The sequence below is a fragment of the Corythoichthys intestinalis genome, chromosome 21 (assembly GCF_030265065.1).
Source record: "Corythoichthys intestinalis isolate RoL2023-P3 chromosome 21, ASM3026506v1, whole genome shotgun sequence".
Taxonomy (NCBI): domain Eukaryota; kingdom Metazoa; phylum Chordata; class Actinopteri; order Syngnathiformes; family Syngnathidae; genus Corythoichthys; species Corythoichthys intestinalis.
The window spans coordinates 24,308,548-24,327,437 of NC_080415.1; the positions used below are offsets into that span (position 1 = coordinate 24,308,548).

General features: G+C 39.1%; 1 protein-coding gene across 2 annotated transcripts in view; it reads left to right on the forward strand.

Annotated features, from left to right (window-relative positions):
• LOC130909749 (disks large homolog 5-like) overlaps positions 1-18,890 on the forward strand; it is a 58,867-nt gene that overhangs the window by 4,999 nt on the left and 34,978 nt on the right. For both annotated transcript variants that reach the window (XM_057826537.1, XM_057826538.1), the window contains exons 2-4: positions 7,588-7,656; positions 9,542-9,710; positions 9,848-9,991. In XM_057826537.1, coding sequence (XP_057682520.1) covers positions 7,588-7,656; positions 9,542-9,710; positions 9,848-9,991 — 382 coding nt within the window. The remainder of the gene's footprint in view (positions 1-7,587; positions 7,657-9,541; positions 9,711-9,847; positions 9,992-18,890) is intronic.

Consider the following 18,890-nt stretch of genomic DNA (forward strand, 5'->3'; position numbering starts at 1 on the left):
TGCTTTCACCTCCAGTGAGGGTTTCGCTGTTTAAAAAAAAAAAAAAAAATTCAAAATTTTTCTTCCCACAGAAAATTTGAGATTTTAACTTGTAGGGTTGTTCCGATCATGTTTTTTTGCTCCCGATCCGATCCCGATCGTTTTAGTTTGAGTATCTGCCGATCCCGATATTTCCCGATCCGATTGCTTTTTTTGCTCCCGATTCAATTCCAATCATTCCTGATAATTTTTCCCGATCATATACATTTTGGCAATGCATTAAGAAAAAAAAACGAATAAAACTCGGACGTATATATTCATTTAACATACAGTAAATAAGTGCTGTATTTGTTTATTATGACAATAAATCCTCAAGATGGCATTTACATTATTAATATTCTTTCTGTGAGAGGGATCCATGGATAGAAAGACTTGTGACTTTGTATATTGTGACTAAATATTGCCATCTAGTGTATTTTTTGAGCTTTCAGTAAATGATACTGGAGCCATGCCCAAATGCATGATGGGAAGTGGAACCATGACTGTGCGTAGTGCTACCAATTGATATATCTTCTCTGCGTTGGGCAATAACATAAGGTGTTAAGACAATTGCTACCTTGCTTCCCCACATTGCTTCCCATGATATTTCTAATCGTAGGGAGAGAGATTGTAAGGCTTTAGCCAATTAAAAAAAGGCTCCAAAGGCTGCCAAAATTCACTCTACTCATTTTACGCTGCCTTTTAGCTCTATATAGGTAAAACGGCGCCATTACAGATTGAGCGCGACAATGCGTGACAATGCGTGAGTGGGTCGTGGTCGTGACTCTGGATGACTGTAACATTATGTCTGTAACGTTAAATACAATTAGAAAACGATTTAATTTAAAAAAAAAAAAATTTTTTTTAAAGGCATGGCCGATATTTTTTTGCCGATTCTGATACTTTGAAAATGAAGTGATTCGACCCGATCGATCGGGACATCTCTAATTCAAGCTTTCCAATGATGTATTACACATGTATATAGGGCAATTTTGAAATTTGGCCAAATTGGGGGTATCAGAGCGGAACTTCAAGTCATCTGAGTATTTTCTTCCATATATATTCTACACATTCTATATTCTATTATTTATGTGTTATTGGGGGCTATGACAAGAATGCATTTTTAAAATTCATTTTTATTAAGATTTTTTAAAATCTAGAATTGTTATCATTCAAACAAATATAAAAACATAGAAAATATTGATTAATAATAAAATAATTATATTACAATGTAGGCTACATGTTTACCAATGTTAACTTAATACTGTGGCCTACATGAACCAAAATGTGTTTGTCCACATATGTAGACACCAGGTCTTCATGAGGCTCCATCCTGGTACCAAGGAAACAATTTGAAGTGTGTTGAGGAACTTCATTTTAAACAGAAGTACTGTCGTCCCCTGCTACTTTATTACCCATCCTTCCATCCATCTACTCCCGCTTATCCAAGGTCGGGTAGTGGGTGGAACTGTTTATCACATGCAGAATTATCGATTCAAATGTCATAACTGGTTGTACAGAGAATATGTCAAGTTTGGCTAGAAATAGAGGAGACTCTACGGGAAATTAAAACATTAGGTAACGGGAGACATTTTGTCACGGGAATGGGCAAAAGGCAGGGCAAATCACGTATTGGTTGTCAGTCAATTACAGGGAACAATTTTGACTCAACGCTACTGGCATTAAATGTCACTAAACCCCCCTCCCGCCTCTTCCCACAGTCGGCATGTTTTAATTGATTTAAAAGCCAATCTAACCATTAACCAAATCAATGTTGCCTGCAGTGTTTTGTAAGGACAAAGGGTAAACGTGGACCCGAGAGAACACTACATTTCAAGATCTGTTTTTAAAATGGTGGAAATTTACAAGAAAGCTTCTTTTAAATTTCTTTGAGAAGCTCAATGTACTGCTGCTGTTAACAGAAAATCATCTCATATTTAGAACTGAAAGCTAACTGCAAATGTATCTCCAGGTTTTGCGCCAAAGTGATTGGCTTTGCGACTTTAAAAATGTATTTTTCGCAAACGCTTCTTTACAGTGTATCACAAAAAGTGAGTACACCCCTCGCATTTCTGCAGATATTCAAGTATAGTGCTGCAACGATTAATCGATTAACTCGAGTATTCGATTAGAAAAAAATATTCAAATTAAATTTTGTTGCTTCGAGGATTCGTTTAATTAAATTGGCGTTGTAATGGTTTATTTTGAAAGTGTTTGCATTTAGTTTTATTGACTAAGGTGGATACACTGCCCTCTGGTCTGCCTCTTTTCACATGGCTGAATCCAACTGCTCCCTGTTAAGACCAACGTAAGCTAAGTTTTTGTTTGAGCTAATTGGTTTTTAATGCATGCATTAGGGTTGTCCCGATCTGATATTCGTATCGGATCAACCGCGGATATGTGCAAAAAAATGCGCATCGGATCGGCCAACACGGAAAAATTCCGATCTAGACTCCCGATCCAGTTAAAAAAAAAAAAAAAAAACGGTACGGATTTACATAATCCATTCCAGTTTTTGCTTTGGTTTCCCTAAAAGCCGCTCCGCATTTTACAGCACACCTTCAGCACACTAGCATTACCGTCTCCCAATTTACCTCCGTGGTATCTCCTACATTATGACTTCAATGTAATTTAAAGTTTATCGGCAAAAATGTCAGCTGTCACCTGAGCATCTTGAAATGCTTGTCTTTGTCAAAAAAAATCTCCCTAACATGCTGGGACTGCATCCAGGGCAAACAGCTGAAGGGAGTGTGTGGAATAGATGGAGATGGAGCAACAAAGTGTAGAGAAGATTGGGGAGTAGAAGCCATTTTTGGTTTAAAATAGTATTATTTGCTCTAATTTTTTTAAAGCCTTAGTACAGTTGTTCAAGAGCAGAGAACTGATGCTGAGTTAATAGTTTATTTTCCACTGAGGTTGTTTGTGTGTTTTGCTTTTCTTAAGATAGTTTACAATATTATTTGCACGTTTTACTGACTGAATATGCCATTTGTGTTTGTTATTTATAATGTTTTGCGTTTATCACTGAATAAACTGGTCAGTTTCTTGTTACCAACCATAGTGTGTTATTCAAACTCGCCTAATTCAGCTGGCTAGTTGTTATCAAGAGTACTAAAACCCTTTTCAGTCTGACAACTAAGTAAGGAGGCTAAATAATTTTAAACTTTAATACATGCTCAGAGAGGTATCAGCCAGTATCGGTATCAGATCGGAAGTGCAAAACAACATCTGTATCGGATCGGAAGTGCAAAAACCTGGATCGGGACATCCCTAGCATGTATAATTTAGTTTACAGGTTTATTTAGCTGTTTTTTGTGGGAATATGGGTCTGAACCATTTGTTAAGAGAATTGCAAAAAAAAAAAAAAAAAAGTTAGCATTTTATAGCGTTTAAGCTAGCTGACTTTTTCTATGTAAGTTAGCTAATTGTTCTTTTGTTGTACATAGATCCTCATTTAAAAAGAAAAATTATACCATTTGAGGCTCAGCTCAGCTATTTGAATTTTTCATGTTCCTTATCCGATTGCTCGATAATTCGAACTAACTAGTCCATCGATTAATTGACTACTAAAATATTCGATAGCTGCAGCCCTATTCAAGTATATCTTTTCATGGGACAACACTGACAAAATGACACTTTGTCACAATGAAAAGTAGTCTGTGTGCAGCTTATATAATAGAGTTAATTTATTTTAGAATTCCCACCCGTCTCATCAGACTTTAGGACATGGTTTCAGTAATCCATGTGCCCATTCCAGTGCCCGTCTCATCAGACCATAGGACATGGTTCCAGTAATCCATGTGCGGGCTTTCTCGTGTACCGTCTTCAGAAGAGGCTTCCTCCTGGGGTGACAGCCATGCACACCAATTTGATGTAGAATGCGGCGTATGGTCTGAGCACTAACAGGCTGACCCCCCACCTCTTCAGTCTCTGCAGCAATGCTGACAGCACTCCTATAACGAGTCAGTTTGGAGGGAAAATGACAAGCAGTACTCAATTTGGACATTTAGGGATGTATGTTTTTTCATGGGGGTGTACTCACTTTTGTTGCCAGGGGTTTAGATATTAATGGCTATATTTTGAGTTTTTTTGAGGGGAAAATAAATTAACTCTATTATATAAGCTGCACTCAGACTACTTTTCATTGTGTCAAAGTGTCATTTTGTCAGTGTCGTCCCGTAAAAATATTTACTTAAATATCTGCAGAAATGCGAGGGGTGTACTCACTTTTGTGATACACTGTATATTCCAGGCCCGTTTGCATCGAACAGTTAGTTTTCCCACTGTCTGCTCTCGTGGCAGCGAGCTCAATGGGGACGTGTCAATTATGCATTTATCCTCACCGTATTATTTATAGCGAGCGTCCCCGGCTTTTTACCACTTTTCTCGCCGCATTTCACAATCTGGCATGTAAAAAGCCAGGGATGATATGCTAAAGAGCACTTTTGTACACCGGTGCACAAAAATGGGCAGAGTTAGCGTTGAGTACAGGGCGGACAGGTTTCTCCGGTGTGTGCATGCAAAAGGAGGGGAATAGTAGCCAACAAGGTGTGAAGCCACTTAGTAGACACTTTATCTCTGCTTGCATCTCTAAAACCATTACCCTGCAACCATGTGCCTTGTGAGCTTTTTATCTGTTCAAATAAGCACTATCTGTTTCTATATTCTATATTATTTATAACCAGTGTGGATGCAGGGCGAAGAGAGAGCTTCTCTGTGAACACAGTAACGTGACAGCGGCACATGATGCCGAGTGTGTACACGCAACACTGATCATTTGTTGGTAGGAAACGTTGCTACTGTTCTGTCACAGAATGCTTCCAGTCAGTGGTGGTTGGCCAATCCAGGGCCAACTATTCTCAGAGGTAAACCCAGAAGAGACACTGAAGTGGCAAAGGTCAGAAGCTAGAGCGCACACGTGACACATATAGGCGAGCCGGCCACAATATGAACCTTGCCCGGTGACAATCTCCCAAACAGTCATGAGAAACTTTAGTGAGCACCAGAACAAAAGAGGACTTGATCCATGGGATGTCGCGGGTCCAGACACACATCCATTTTTTTTATGCTCCCCTCTTTCAGTCCTCGCCCGGGGGGACAGAAATGAGGGCTAAGACGCTGTTCTGAATCAAACTAATAGTCTGTTTTACTAAGGGGGTTTCGGACACTTCTGGAGCACTAAATGGAGAAATACTTGCCTTCATTCTGATCGCAAATGGGTTTGGACTGGACCACACTTATTAATCTTGCACAAAACTCACCATTCTGGGAAAAACCTGAAAGCACGAAGGCTAATGACTACTTTGAAAAAGACTAAAGCAGCATTTGTAATGTTCTGAAAACATTCATTTGTCACCAAATAGTAAATTAGTTGCCTTTATCTACTTGATGTCTCTGTTGTGACTTGCCTCTTAACTGGAGCACGTAAGACGGAGCCAATGTTGTTTTTGGCAGCCCGTTTGATTTTCGTCTTAATCTTTTGGACAATAATCATTATTATTCTTCGTCATATTTTAGTCATTTCAAAATGTGTTTTTCTTCCAGACTGATTTCGTCTAGTTTTAGTCAACGTTAACTCTAGGGCTGTAGCTATCGATTATTTTAGTAGTCGATTAATCGATGAACTAGTTAGTTCGAATAATCGAGTAATCGGACTTACCATAAGGAACATAAAAAATTAAAACAGCTGAGTTGAGCCTCAAATGGTATAAAAGAAATAAATAAATGAGGATCTGTGTAGAGCAAAAGAACAATTGGCTAACTTACATAGCAAAAGTCCGCTAGCTTAAATGCTATAAAATGCTAACAGTATTTTTTATTTATTCTTTTTTTTTTTTTTTTTTACAGTGCTCTTAACAAATGGTTCAGACACATATTCCCACAAAAAACGGCTAAATACACATATAAACTAAGTTACTAATGCATTAAAAAAATATCAGTATAACAAAAACATAGCTTAAGTTGGTCTTAACAGGGAGCAGCTGGATTAAGCCATGTAAAATGAGGCAGACTAGAGGGCAGTGTATCCACCCAAATCAAAAAACTAAATGCAAACACTTTCAAAACAAACCATTACAACACCACTTAGACGAATACTCGAAGCAGCAAAATTTATTCGAATCTTATTTTCTAATCGAATACTCGAGTTATTCGATTAATCGTTGCAGCCCAAGTTAACTCAAAATGTTTTTGTCTGTAAAATTCAAAAGCTTTAGTCCAAAAAAGAATGAACAGGTTTCCAACAATAGCGTACCGCACTCATGCTATTTTTAGACCGTGACGTCGGATCGTAAAGTGGAAGTAGAAATGGGACATTATAGACCCGCCCTCGCATAGAAACAATGCCAATTCTGCTACTTTTCTCCGGTAATCTTTCAAAAACGAACATGCCGATCACACATTGCTTTTTTGGAACTTGTAGAAACGACTCTAAGACATTACGACATATGAAGGATGTTTTCTTCATACGTGTCCCGAAACTCTCTAAGCAGCTACCTACTCGAGTTTTGCAGGTTAGCAAGTTCACACAGTTTAATGTTATGCCAACTCTGATGCAGGTCAGACTTTCAGTAGGAAAATTAGTGGTGTGTTCCCCACTTCCTCAACATTGACGTCTTTTTTAACAACTGTTATAGTTGCTGCAGCTGGCTGAAAAAAAACTTCTAATATCCTTAATATCTAATGTCTGTGTGTGTTTGTGGGGGGGGGGGGGGTGTCAAGTCATCAACCAATAAACCGGCACATTCACCAAGTGAAAAGAGGTATATGCAAGTCTGAACATAATGAAAATAATTCATTTAATAATGGTGGGGTCAATTACACCAGTTAAAACATATTGGAAGGGAAGACAATCTAAATGACCTATATAACTGAAGTCATTATATAACGCAAATAAGCTTGCTTGGTGAGGACAATTTGAGCATCCTGAAAAGTTGCTAGTGTTTTGTCCGTACCGCCTCTATGCAAACATACGCCCTTGCGATAGACGTCCAATCCACCCTGGATGCTCGCTGAAAGCCCTCCCAGTCGAAAATGGGTTGGATGTCTATCGCCATCAATGGTACTAAAACTTTGTCGTTCACTATCACAGTAACCTATTTAATAGACATGTGCCCCTAGATTTCCCCCACATTTGTATTCACAGTTGACAATCCCTATGTGACAATAAGGACAGTGTTTAGCTTTTCCAGCTGACTGACTTTCTAATACCGTCTTCCTCCAGTGTCTTGTGTTCATCCCCTACTGTCACTTGTGAGTCACACAGTAGGCTATAAAAGAAGGGGGCTTTCAGAAGGGTACTGTGTGATCTTGCCACCGGAGATAAAAGCCAGCGGCCTCTTTGGGGCCCCGGCCGGTCGCTATTCAAGCTCCCGGGCCTAGCCGATAATTAGCAACAATCCGCAGTCAGACCCGTCATCCCCTTTCGGGGAAAGTCCCACGTTATTATTCCTCTAGTTTGCGCTTTTTGTTTGTTGTTTTTCTTGTTCTTCCTGGTTAAGGCTTCTGAATGTAACCCAAATGTTCAGTCTAATCACATGACTGACTCACGGCTTGTTTCAACTTCCTCAGGGTCCACCTACAGCGTCTTGTCCACCATGCCGTCAGATTCTGAGAGTAGCGGCTCGCTCAGCAGTGTTGGTGAGTTGGAGGTGGTAGTGAATGATTGGACGTCTCTCAGTCCAATCTATTTGCTGTTCTTCCATGTAAGATGAAGATGTAACATTTTCTAACAAATAGATGAATTGCATCCAAATGTCAATTTGTCAAAGTGTTAATTACTGTTTTTTCAGTTTGTGCTTCACAGTCAGTTTGCATTGGAATCAGAAAGTGTGTGCTGAGAAAATTTGGACTATGATTATTATGTAACTTTGAAACTGTGTAATTGTTTTCCTAGTCAAACGCCGATGTTTGCAAATATCTTAATTTGATTAATTACATAGCTAATCGGTCTGCAAGGACTACACAAATTGGACAATATTTTCTGTCAAGAGGCTTAAAGAAGAGAATTTGGACAGTTTATAGGTTACAATGTCTCAAAAATGATTATAAACAGTTGTTGATTAATTTTAAACTAGGGCTGTCAAAATTATCGCGTTAATGGGCGGTTATTAATTTTTTAAATTAATCACGTTAAAATATTTGACGCAATTAACGAACAAATGCCCCGCGCAAACAGATTAAAATGACAGCACAGTGAAATGTGTTCTTGTGTTTTTTTGGAGTTTTGGCGCCCTCTGCTGGCGCTTGGGTGTGACTGATTTTATAGTCTTCAGCACCCATGAGCATTGTGTAAGTAATTATTGACATCAACAATGGCGGGCTCCTAGTTTATTTTTTGATTGAAAATTTTTACAAATTTTATTTAAAACGAAAACATGAAGAGGGGTTTTAATATAAAAATTCTATAACTTGTACTAACATTTATCTTTTAAGAACTACAAGTCTTTCTATCCATGGATCGGTTTAACAGAATGTTAATAATGGTAATGCCATCTTGTTGATTTATTGTTATAATAAAGAAATACAGTACTTATGTACCGTATGTTGAATGGATATATCCATCTTGTGTCTTATTTTTCCATTCCAACAATAATTTACAGAAAAATATGGCATATTTTATAAATGGTTAGAATTGCGATGAATTGCGATTAATTAATTTTTAAGCTGTAATTAACTCGATTAAAAATTTTAATCATTTGACACCCCTAATTTAAACATTTTAGTTTGTTTGATAAGTTTGTTCTACAGAGAAAATTGCAATTTGGGTTTGCCAATGGTGAATTAGTAAGGGTTTTTGAAATGGCTCTTGTATAAAACCGTAAAATGTTAATGTGAATCATATTTACCGCTTCAATTAATTGAAAAAGCCCACAGTTACGTAAAGGCAAGTTCCTTAACAGCTAATTTGTTCTCTAGAAAAAAAATTGTAAGTTGAACTCATAATGTTGATTCGTGAGGATTTACAATTTAAGTTGATACTGTTACATTTTTCGTTTTCCTCCTGTTGAGGTGCTTTAACATAAGGTTACCGGAAAGACGTACATTACATTTACGTGGTTCCACTTCCAATGTAAACATGGTTTAGCAAACTGTACCATCATGAACTTGATGGAATCTGGGGCTGTGTATTAGCCACTGGCCGTTCCCTGTTGAGACTGAGCACATGCTGGTGATTACACAGATGTGAGAGGGATTTAGTGACGCCATACACACACACAGACCTGCTTCTTTTGGTCACCCCCTGACTCGACTGTGCAGACTGAAATAGAAACTGAGCTATGGTTATGGTGTGAGAGCAGGAAGTTATGCTAGATTGCGGGCATATGTTGGTTTTACCAATTGGGGGGGTGGGGGAATGCAAAAATGACTTAGTCTTACTCATTCACTCCCACTGACGGTGATAGAGATCCAATAATTTTGAACTGGAATGAGTGGTCGCTACCAACCCTTCCGGTCCGAACGGATTGAACGTCTATCGCCGTCAACGGCAGCCAGTGAGTTAATCGTGCCACCATTTTGGCAGGTACGCCCACCCCGGCCTCCTCGCCACCTTTGGCCCACGTGGATGATCACCGGGTTCACGAGAAGATGGAGACCGTCCTTTTCCAGCTCCGTCACGTGACCCGGGAGCGTGACGAGCTACGCAAACGGCTGGCGCTGTCCTCGCCAGGGAGCACTTTCGATGACTGCGGGTACGTACCGTTAAAAGAATTGAGTGAGAATGCGCCACCTCAGTTTGCATGGATTTCTTTAAAAGAATTGAGTGAGAACGCGCCACCTCCGTTTGCATGAATGTCTTTTAAAAGTCGATATGCATTTTGCAAAACAGGCCAAACTCCAAGACGGGCCATGACTACGAGCGGCTCAAACTGCAGTGCATGAAGGCCATGGCTGATTTGCAGTCCCTGCAGAACCAGCACAGCAGCACCCTCAAGAGGTGCGAGGAGGCCGTCAAGAAGGCAGACTTCTATCAGTGAGTGTCAGATCAACTGCATTTGGATTTGAAATGATTCTACTTTTTATAGTTTTTTTTTTTTTCACCGAATAGTTTTATACTGTAGTATAAAGTGAGGAAAATAAGTATTCGAACACCCTGCGATTTTGCAGTAGTTCTACTACTTAGAAATGATGGGCGGGTTTGAAATTTTCATTGTAGGTGCTTGTCCATTGTGAGAGACTATCTAGAGAAAAAGAAATCCAGAAATCACAGTGTATATTTTTTTTAACAATTTATTTGTATTATACTGCTGCAAATAAGTAACTGAACACCAGTCTATTGGCTAAAATTGTGAGCCTCAAAGACCTGCCTTTAAAAAGTCCAACGAATAAGTGGAGTGGAGGTGGACTTTTTGAGTGACTTTTTGGCCTTTTTGAGGTAGTTAGCTGCATATAAACACTTGTTCAACCCATTCAATCTGGAAGACTCCAATTCCTAACCAGAGACAGAATAGTAGATCTCGGCAAGGCTGGACAGGGTTACGGGGCAATGGCCGAGCAGCTTGGTGATTAAAAAAAATCCACCGTTGGAGCAATTATTAGAAAATGGAAGAAGCAAAACATAACTGTCAATCTCCCTTGGACTGGGGCTTCAAGCAAGATATACCTCGTAGGGTCTGAATAGTCCTAAAAATGGTGAGGAATAAGCAAAGAACTACACAGGAGGAGCTGGTTAGTGACCTGAAAGGAGCTGGGACCACCATTTCCAAGGTCACTGTTGGTAATACACTAAAACGTCATGGTTTAAAATCATGCATGGCATGGAAGGTTCCCCTGCTTAAACCAGCACATGTCCAGGCCCATTTTAAGTTTGCCAATGACCGTTTCGATGATCCAGAGGAGTAATGGGAGAAAGCCATGTGGTCATATGAGTTTAAAATTGAACTTTTTGGTGTTGATTCCACTCATACTGTTTGGACGAAGAAGAACGACGAGTGCCATCCCAAGAACACCATCCCTACTGTGAAACATGGGGGTGGTAGCATCATGCTTTGCGGGTGTTTTTCTGCATATCGGACTAGAAGACTGCACTGTATTAAGGAGAGGATGACCAGGGCCATGTATTGTGAGATTTTGGGAAATAGCCTCCTTCCCTCTGTTACAGCATTGAGAATGGGTCGTGACTGGGACTTCCAGCATGACAATAGCCCGAAACAGACGGATTAACCAAGGTGAGGTTTCTTAAAAAGCATTTCAAGGTTCTGGAGGGGCCAAGCTAGATCTCCAGACCTAAACCCAATAGAAAATACCGTAATTTCCCGAATATAACTCACTTTTTTCCCCCCAAATCAACTTGTAAAATCATGGTGCGCATTATAAACGGGTACATGGATGGAGACAGAAATATATATAAAAAAACTTTAAAAAAAAATTTTTTTTTTATTGACACGGCCACGTTGTGTTGAACAAACGTATGCAGCGATCCGTTGCAGACCATTACGGTACGTGACGTCACCATTTTGTTTCGGTAATACTTCACTGTGATCGGCCGAATGATTTCGTCTGTGTTAAATTCTGCTTTTTTTCACTCTTCATAAAGCACAGAATTAAGTTTCTTGAACTCATTTGAGTCAACTTTTATTGCAGCCCCGCAACTCGGACCATAACAAACGTAACAGCACAGACTTCCTTTGTGTGTCCGTCAACTATATCTGTCCCTCGGGAAACTCAAACCCAAATAACAATAGTTCCTATTGTTGCTGTCGTGTTGACAGCGATGAGCTTTCTCGGATTTCCGACTTACGTTCTCACTTTCATTTTACTGTATCAATTCATGGAAGAAACATTTATTCATCATGATGAAACGAGCAAGTTATACAGCAGGCTTTAAAAGAAAAGTCACATCTGTTTTGTTTTCTCCTAGATTCTGGTAAGTTGGAGTTGTCAAATCATATTATTACCGTAAATATTGTCAGTTTATGGTAATGTTTTGAACTACCAATATGCTATGCTTGTGCTGTGTTTCACAATTTAGTAAAATGACATTTCTGTATCTGTACACGAGCTCTGTTTTCTTCTATTCTTCTATTTATTGGTGCTAAAATTAGGGTGCGCGCTATAAACGGGTACAATAATTTCCTCTAGATTTTACACGTAAATTTGGGGTGCGCATTATCAGTGTTGGGCACGTTACTTTAAAAAAGTAATTAGATACATTACTCACTACTTCTTCCAAAAAGTAACTGAGTTAGTAATTGAATTACTCTATCGTAAAAGTAACTAGTTACTAGGGAAAGTAACTATTTCCGTTACTTTAAAAAGAACTTGTTGTAGGTCAAAGAATTTGAAATTTTCTGAGCAGTATTCGAGTCAGTGGAATAGAGAAGAACAGACAGGTAGTTAACTTGTTAGGTAAAAGAACTTGTTGTATGTCAAAGAATTTGAAATTTTCTGAGCAGTATTCGAGTCAGTGGAATAGAGAAGAACAGACAGGTAGTTAACTTGTTAGGTGCTTCAGCAGATTTGAATTGCTTACCACAGATGTCGACAAAAGCTTTGCCCCGGGACATAAATTACACATTACATGCAGGTTCTTTCCTTTAATTTCGACAAGCTTGAAATAGTGTCTATATCTCCACCATATAAAGGACAGTTTTTCTTCTGACTGCTCTGCCATCCCGACCCTGTGCATCTGTTTTGCGTGTGTGTTTGCCGCACGCGCTGTTCCGGTTTGCTTGTGAAATCACCGGCTCAGATTGGCTTACGACGACACACGACTCTAACCCTCAGCCAATCACAATCACTTCCATCGCATCTCTCGAGGGGCTGCATTCAGGTAGGCTCGTTTCCCGACAATTCACGTCACCTTCAAAGCGTCTGCCGTCCTCAAGATGGAAGCAGAATTATTGCTGGCTGACAGTGGGAGATGGGAACGAGGCTAGCATCAGGTGTAGCAAACACAGAAACGTTACCAAACTTTGGAAAGCATTGTCTAATTGAATGAGCAGGGACAAACAGCTTGGAGTCAGAAGTACGTGCGCTATTCTTGAACCTGAACGCACCCCAAGTCTTGGATGACAAATCAACAGAGCAGAGAGTCGACTCGACACGGCTGGTTGTTTCTTCAATTTATTCAGAGTAAGTAACGCACCGCTTTTGACCGTCAGTAACGGTAACGGCGTTGTAACGGCGGAAAAAGTAATTAGTTAGATTACCCCATTACTGAAAAAATAACGCCGTTACGTAACGGCGTTATTTATAACGGCGTTACTCCCAACACTGCGCATTATACACGGAGGCGCCTTATATTCAGGAAATTACGGTATTTGGAGGAAGCTCAAACTCTGTTTCTCAGTGACAGCCCTGAAACCTGATTGATCTAGAGAAGATCTGTGTGGAGCAGTGTTGCAAAATCCCTTCTGCAGTCCGTGCATACCTGGTGTAGAGTTACAGGAAATGTTTGACCTCTGTACTTGTAATCAAAGACTACTGTACTAAATATTAACATTAATTTTCTCAGGTGTTCAAATATATATTTGCAGCAGTATAATACAAATAAATTGTTAAAAAATCATACACTGTGGTATCTGGATTTTTTTTTTAGATTGTCTCTCACAGTTGACAAGCACCGACCATGGAAATTTCAGTCACCCGTCATTTCTAAGTAAGAGTACTTGCAAAATCGCAGGGTGTTCAAATACTTATTTTCTTCACTGTAGTATATAGTTATTTTTTTTCCCATCTTTTTGAATTGCATCTTTATTCCTTCCAATATTTCAACTGTATTTTCTCAACTCACTGCCTGCCATTGACAAAGATGGGCGTCCAATTCATCTAAAGTTGGAAGACTGGCCGGAAATGCTCATCTTTCTGGGCTATTGACGGTGTTCATTCGCCCCTTCCACTCAAAATGGATTGGACGTCTAGCGACATCAATGGCAACCAATGAGTTAAATTTAAAGATTATAGGAGTTATCCGTATTGGCCCGAATATAGGACGGTGTTTTTTTGCATTGAAATAAGAATGAAAAAGTGGGGGTCGTCTTATATTCGCTGTCTAAACATTATACCCATTCACGACGCTAGATGGCGCCAGATGTTCTGTCATGACAGATCTCAGCTACTCTCAAGTTTAACCAGTTAGCATTATTTTATTGCAATGTTTTTCCTTATTCAGATTTGTTTCAAGACTACAGTTAGTTAGACTTCACTTTGATGGTTAATGCAGTTATTGCAATGTTGTTGTTTTATCACAATAGATTGGTTTATTTACATTTCAAAAACCAGAAGCCATTCATTTACGAATGTGATTGCACTTTAGTTTACATATTTAGATGTTCAGATATTAAGATTTGAATGAGGCAAAATAACATACTTTTTCTCTCAAATATGTTGTTATAATAATTTGTTTCAGATGTACTGTAATTATTTTCTGTATAAAAATTAATTTGGTGTTCAAAAAGTCTTTTTTCAGACTTGAGTCTTGAAAAAGAGGGGGTCGTCTTATAATCCGGGCCGTCTTATATTCGGGCCAATACGGTAATTTGTATTATCTTTTCTCTGCTCATATTTTCACGATTTTACATAAAATGCAGTTCCTCCTTGTATTTTGGCTTCATAAAATCCTTTTAAAAATACTTTTACTGACAACTTTGAAGAAGTCCGACTTGACAACTTGGCATTTTGGTTTTGCATTTTTAAAAAGGCGGCACTTATGTGCTGCCCAGCCTGCTTGTTTTTTGTTTTTTTCCACTCCATATTCACAGCAGATTGCACGGAACAGATTTTATTTGTGTGACGGTAATAGGGATGAACTTTTCATCGCCGTCCGCAAGCTGCCGAGTGAGTTAAGCCTAAAAAAGCCCTTCCATCAACTTAATTTCATCTTTGTGATACCCAAGTTCAAGCCTGCAAGCCGGGAAAGCAGTTTAAAAAAACAATTTTTTTAAGCCGACATGGCAAACACGGGAGAATTTTTAAGTCACGCCCGTCTTGAAGAAGCGCACCAAATGACGCTCTGTAATTAGCGTTCTGACCCAAATGCCACAAGCACAGCATTTGTTGTGTCGGGTTGAGAAAGAAAGAAAAAAAGGACGTTGGTCCGTTTGTGCGAGTATGCCTTCTATTCTCGAGCAACATCTGGCTGCGACCCAAACACACAGATGTCTAGAGAAGATTATTATTAAGATTATTGCCGTGCTTAAGCCGCTCCTTCTGGAGCCCGTTTGCGCTACATACAAAGGATTGCACTTAATTCTGATAAAATTACAACTTTTTGCCCTTTCATTTTAGTTACATAGTATTCTACCTGTTTTTCACATTTTATCCTGACCTTATTTTCTTAAAGTGAATACTGTAGTTGTCAGAATATTAACCCTTTAAGGTCCGGGCCCGTTTTGTCGGATTTTGCATGCCCTTGATTAGAGGTCGATTGATATACAGGGTCCTTCTAAAAAAATTAGCATATTGTGATAAAGTTATTTTCTGTAATGTACTGATAAACATTAGACTTTCACATAGTTTAGATTCATTACACACAACTGGAGTAGTTAAAGCCTTTTATTGTTTTAATATTGATGATTTTGGCTAAAAAATAAAGAAAAAACAAAAATCCCTATCCCCAAAAATTTGCATATTTCATCCGACCAATACAAAAAAGTGTTATTTTAATACAAAAAAAGTCAACCTTCAATTAATTATATCAGCTATGCACTCAATACTTGGTCGGGAATCCTTTTGCAAAAAATGACTGCTTCAATGCGGCGTGGCATGGAGGCAATCAGCCTGTGGCACTGCTGAGGTGTTATGAAGGCCCAGGGTGCTTCGATAGCGGCCTTAAGCTCGTCCACTGTGTTGGGTCTGGTGTCTCTTCACTTCCTCTTCACAATATCCCACAGATTCTCTATGGGGTTCATGTCAGGAGAGTTGGCAGGCCAATTGAGCACAGTAATGCCATGGTCAGAAAACCACTTACCAGTGGTTTTGGCACTGTGGTTGGTCGTGCTGAAAAATGAAATCTTCATCTCCATTAAGCTTTTCAGCAGATGGAAGCATGAAATGCTCCAAAATCTCCTGATGGCTAGCTGCATTGACCCTGCCCTTGATAAAACACAGTAGACCAACACCAGCAGCTGACAAGGCACCCCAGACCATCACTGATTGTGGTTACTTGACACTGGACTTCAGGCATTTTGGCATATCCTTCTCCCCAGTCTTCCTCCAAACTCTGACACCTTGATTTCCGAATGACATGCAAAATTTGCTTTCATCTGAAAAAAGTACTTTGGACAACTGAGCAACAGTCCAACGCTGCATCTCTGTAGCCCAGGTCAGGCGCTTCTGCCGCCGTTTCACGTTGAAAACTGGCTTGACCTGGGGAATGCGGCATCTGTAGCCCATTTCCAGCACACGCCTGTGCACGGTGGCTCTAGATGTTTCTACTCCAGACTCAGTCCACTGTTTCTGCAGGTCCCTCAAGGTCTGGAATCGGCCCTTCTCCACAATCTTTCTCATAGTGTGGTCACCTCTTCTGGTTGTGCAGCGTTTCCTGCCACACTTTTTCCTTCCCACAGACTTCTCACTGAGAGGCCTTGATTCAGCACTCTGGGAACAGCCTATTCACTCAGAAATTTCTTTCTGTGTCTTAGCCTCTTGCTTGAGGGTGTCAATGATGGCCTTCTGGACAGCAGTCAGGTCGGCAGTCTTGCCCATGATTGCAGTTTTGAATAATGAACCAGGCTGGGAGTTTTTGAAAGCCTCAGGAATCTTTCGCAGGTGTTTTGAGTTAATTTTTTGAGTTAAATAGGTTAGTAGCTTCTTTAGAGTACCTTTTCATGATATGCTAATTTTTTGAGATAGGGATTTTTGTTTTTTCTTGATTTTTTTTTTTGCCAAAATCATCAACATTAAAACAATAAAAGGCTTGAACTACTTCAGTTGTGTGTAATGAATTTAAAATATATGAAAGTCAAATGATTATCAGTACATTACAGAAAATAATGAACTTTATCCCAATATGCTAATTTTTTAAGAAGGACCTGTATATAGGCTGGCTGATATATCGAGCCGATATATGGCCATTTTTTCCAACATCAGTCGATTAACAACAAAATAAAAAGCCGATAAAAAAGGATTTTGATCAGGCATTTGTGTGGGCAACTGTGACTGCCACTGACTGACACTGGGACCCCGGAAGGACCCTGTAGCAGCTTGAAATCAGGCTGCTATAGGAAGCTTCAGTCTTGCCTGTTATGTAAATATTGTAAGATTTTTGTTTTAATCTTGCATGAGAGACTATCTGATGTTACTTTAGCCTTGTAAGGTGTTTACTGAGTGATCCTCACACTCTAAATTTAATTCTTAGCGTTAGCGTACCATTAGCTTTAGCATGGAGAACATCCTCTTAAACTCTGTCACTCGTTCACACCTCGTTGTGACATCCTGGTGTGTTTGAATATTTGAAAATAACGTACTGATCGAGTGTGTATAATCATAAAAAGAACTGCTGCATTCGATGGTTTGGTAGCACTCGACTGAATTAATCCTGTAAGTATCAGGTCATTGTTGTAAATTTGAAGCTGTTGAAGCATTTTTTTTACATTTGCCTTTTATAATCAACGTGCTTGAAATAAAAAGTATATTAGCCTCAAATATTGGCTTCCAAAATCGGCTTTGGATATCGGTAATCAGCTGACATTTTTTTTAGATATTGGTATTTGTATCAGGATTTGAAAATTCCATCTCGGTCGACCTCTACCTTTTATGTTGCCTTTATATATTAAAGATAAAAAAAATTGTTCACAATGGTTGGGTCCCTTTTTTCAGGACACCATTACCTTCATGGGCAAACTGTTGTTTTCTTCACTTCACCAATTTTATCAACAGTTTGGGCCCATAAAGAAAAAAAAAATCCGAAATTTGTTTGTCAAAAATAATATTGATGTCCTATTGACAACAAAACATGCCCAATGAACTGTTTTGAAGCTTGATAATATTTATTTAACTTGTTTGGATGAACATTCAACGGGAAAAATGAAATTGAACTGTTTAAATATGATAATTCAACAGAAACGGCAGGTATGTTCGTAGGCGTGTTTGGCTTTTTTACATACTATGGTCAAAACAAGTAAGAAGAACTGCAAAATAGTGCAAAACTGTGAAAATAAAAGACAAAAATATACACTCCAACACAAAAGGTGTTTGGAGGATGTCTTGTCATGAGATTTGTTTTTGTACCTATCAGCTTTTCTATTCTGGGTTTTAAAATTATCTACCATAATTTTCGAACTATGAGCGGCTACGTTTTTCCTTCATTTTAAATCCTGTGGCTTTTTGTCCAGTGCGGCCTATTTGTTGATTCATTTAGGGTAAGAGGTAACACTTTATTTGACAGCGGCGCCATAAGACTGTCATAAGACCGTCAAAATTATGACATGACACTATCATTGGCATTACTGAATGCTTATGACAGGTGTCAATGTGAAACAGCAAATGCCACTAACTCCATTTATTTCCAGCTTGGATCTTTTACATCCATTCAAAAGTGAGATAATTTGCCAGATAAATGACATCTGTTATCAGCATTCGGTAATGCTCATCACAGTGTAATGTCATAATTATGATTGTCGAATGACAGTCTTGTGGCGCCGATGTCAAAGAAAGTGTTACCAAATACCAGTCTAGCAATTAATGAAACAACTGGAACAGTAACTGAAGAAATAATTAGCACGGAACGTGAATTTTGATTGTTATTTACATCTGTAGTGCTGTAATGCATGCTAGGAGGCATGTTGGACATGAACAGTGTTGACAGCAAGTGGCAGCAGAAGTTGACTGTCTCCCCCAAGGGAGCAGTGATGGCCAAATGAAGCTTCTTGAAGCAATGAAGCTTTCCAGCCATTTGATTCAAAGCTTCATAGTGGTTCATTTGGTCTTAT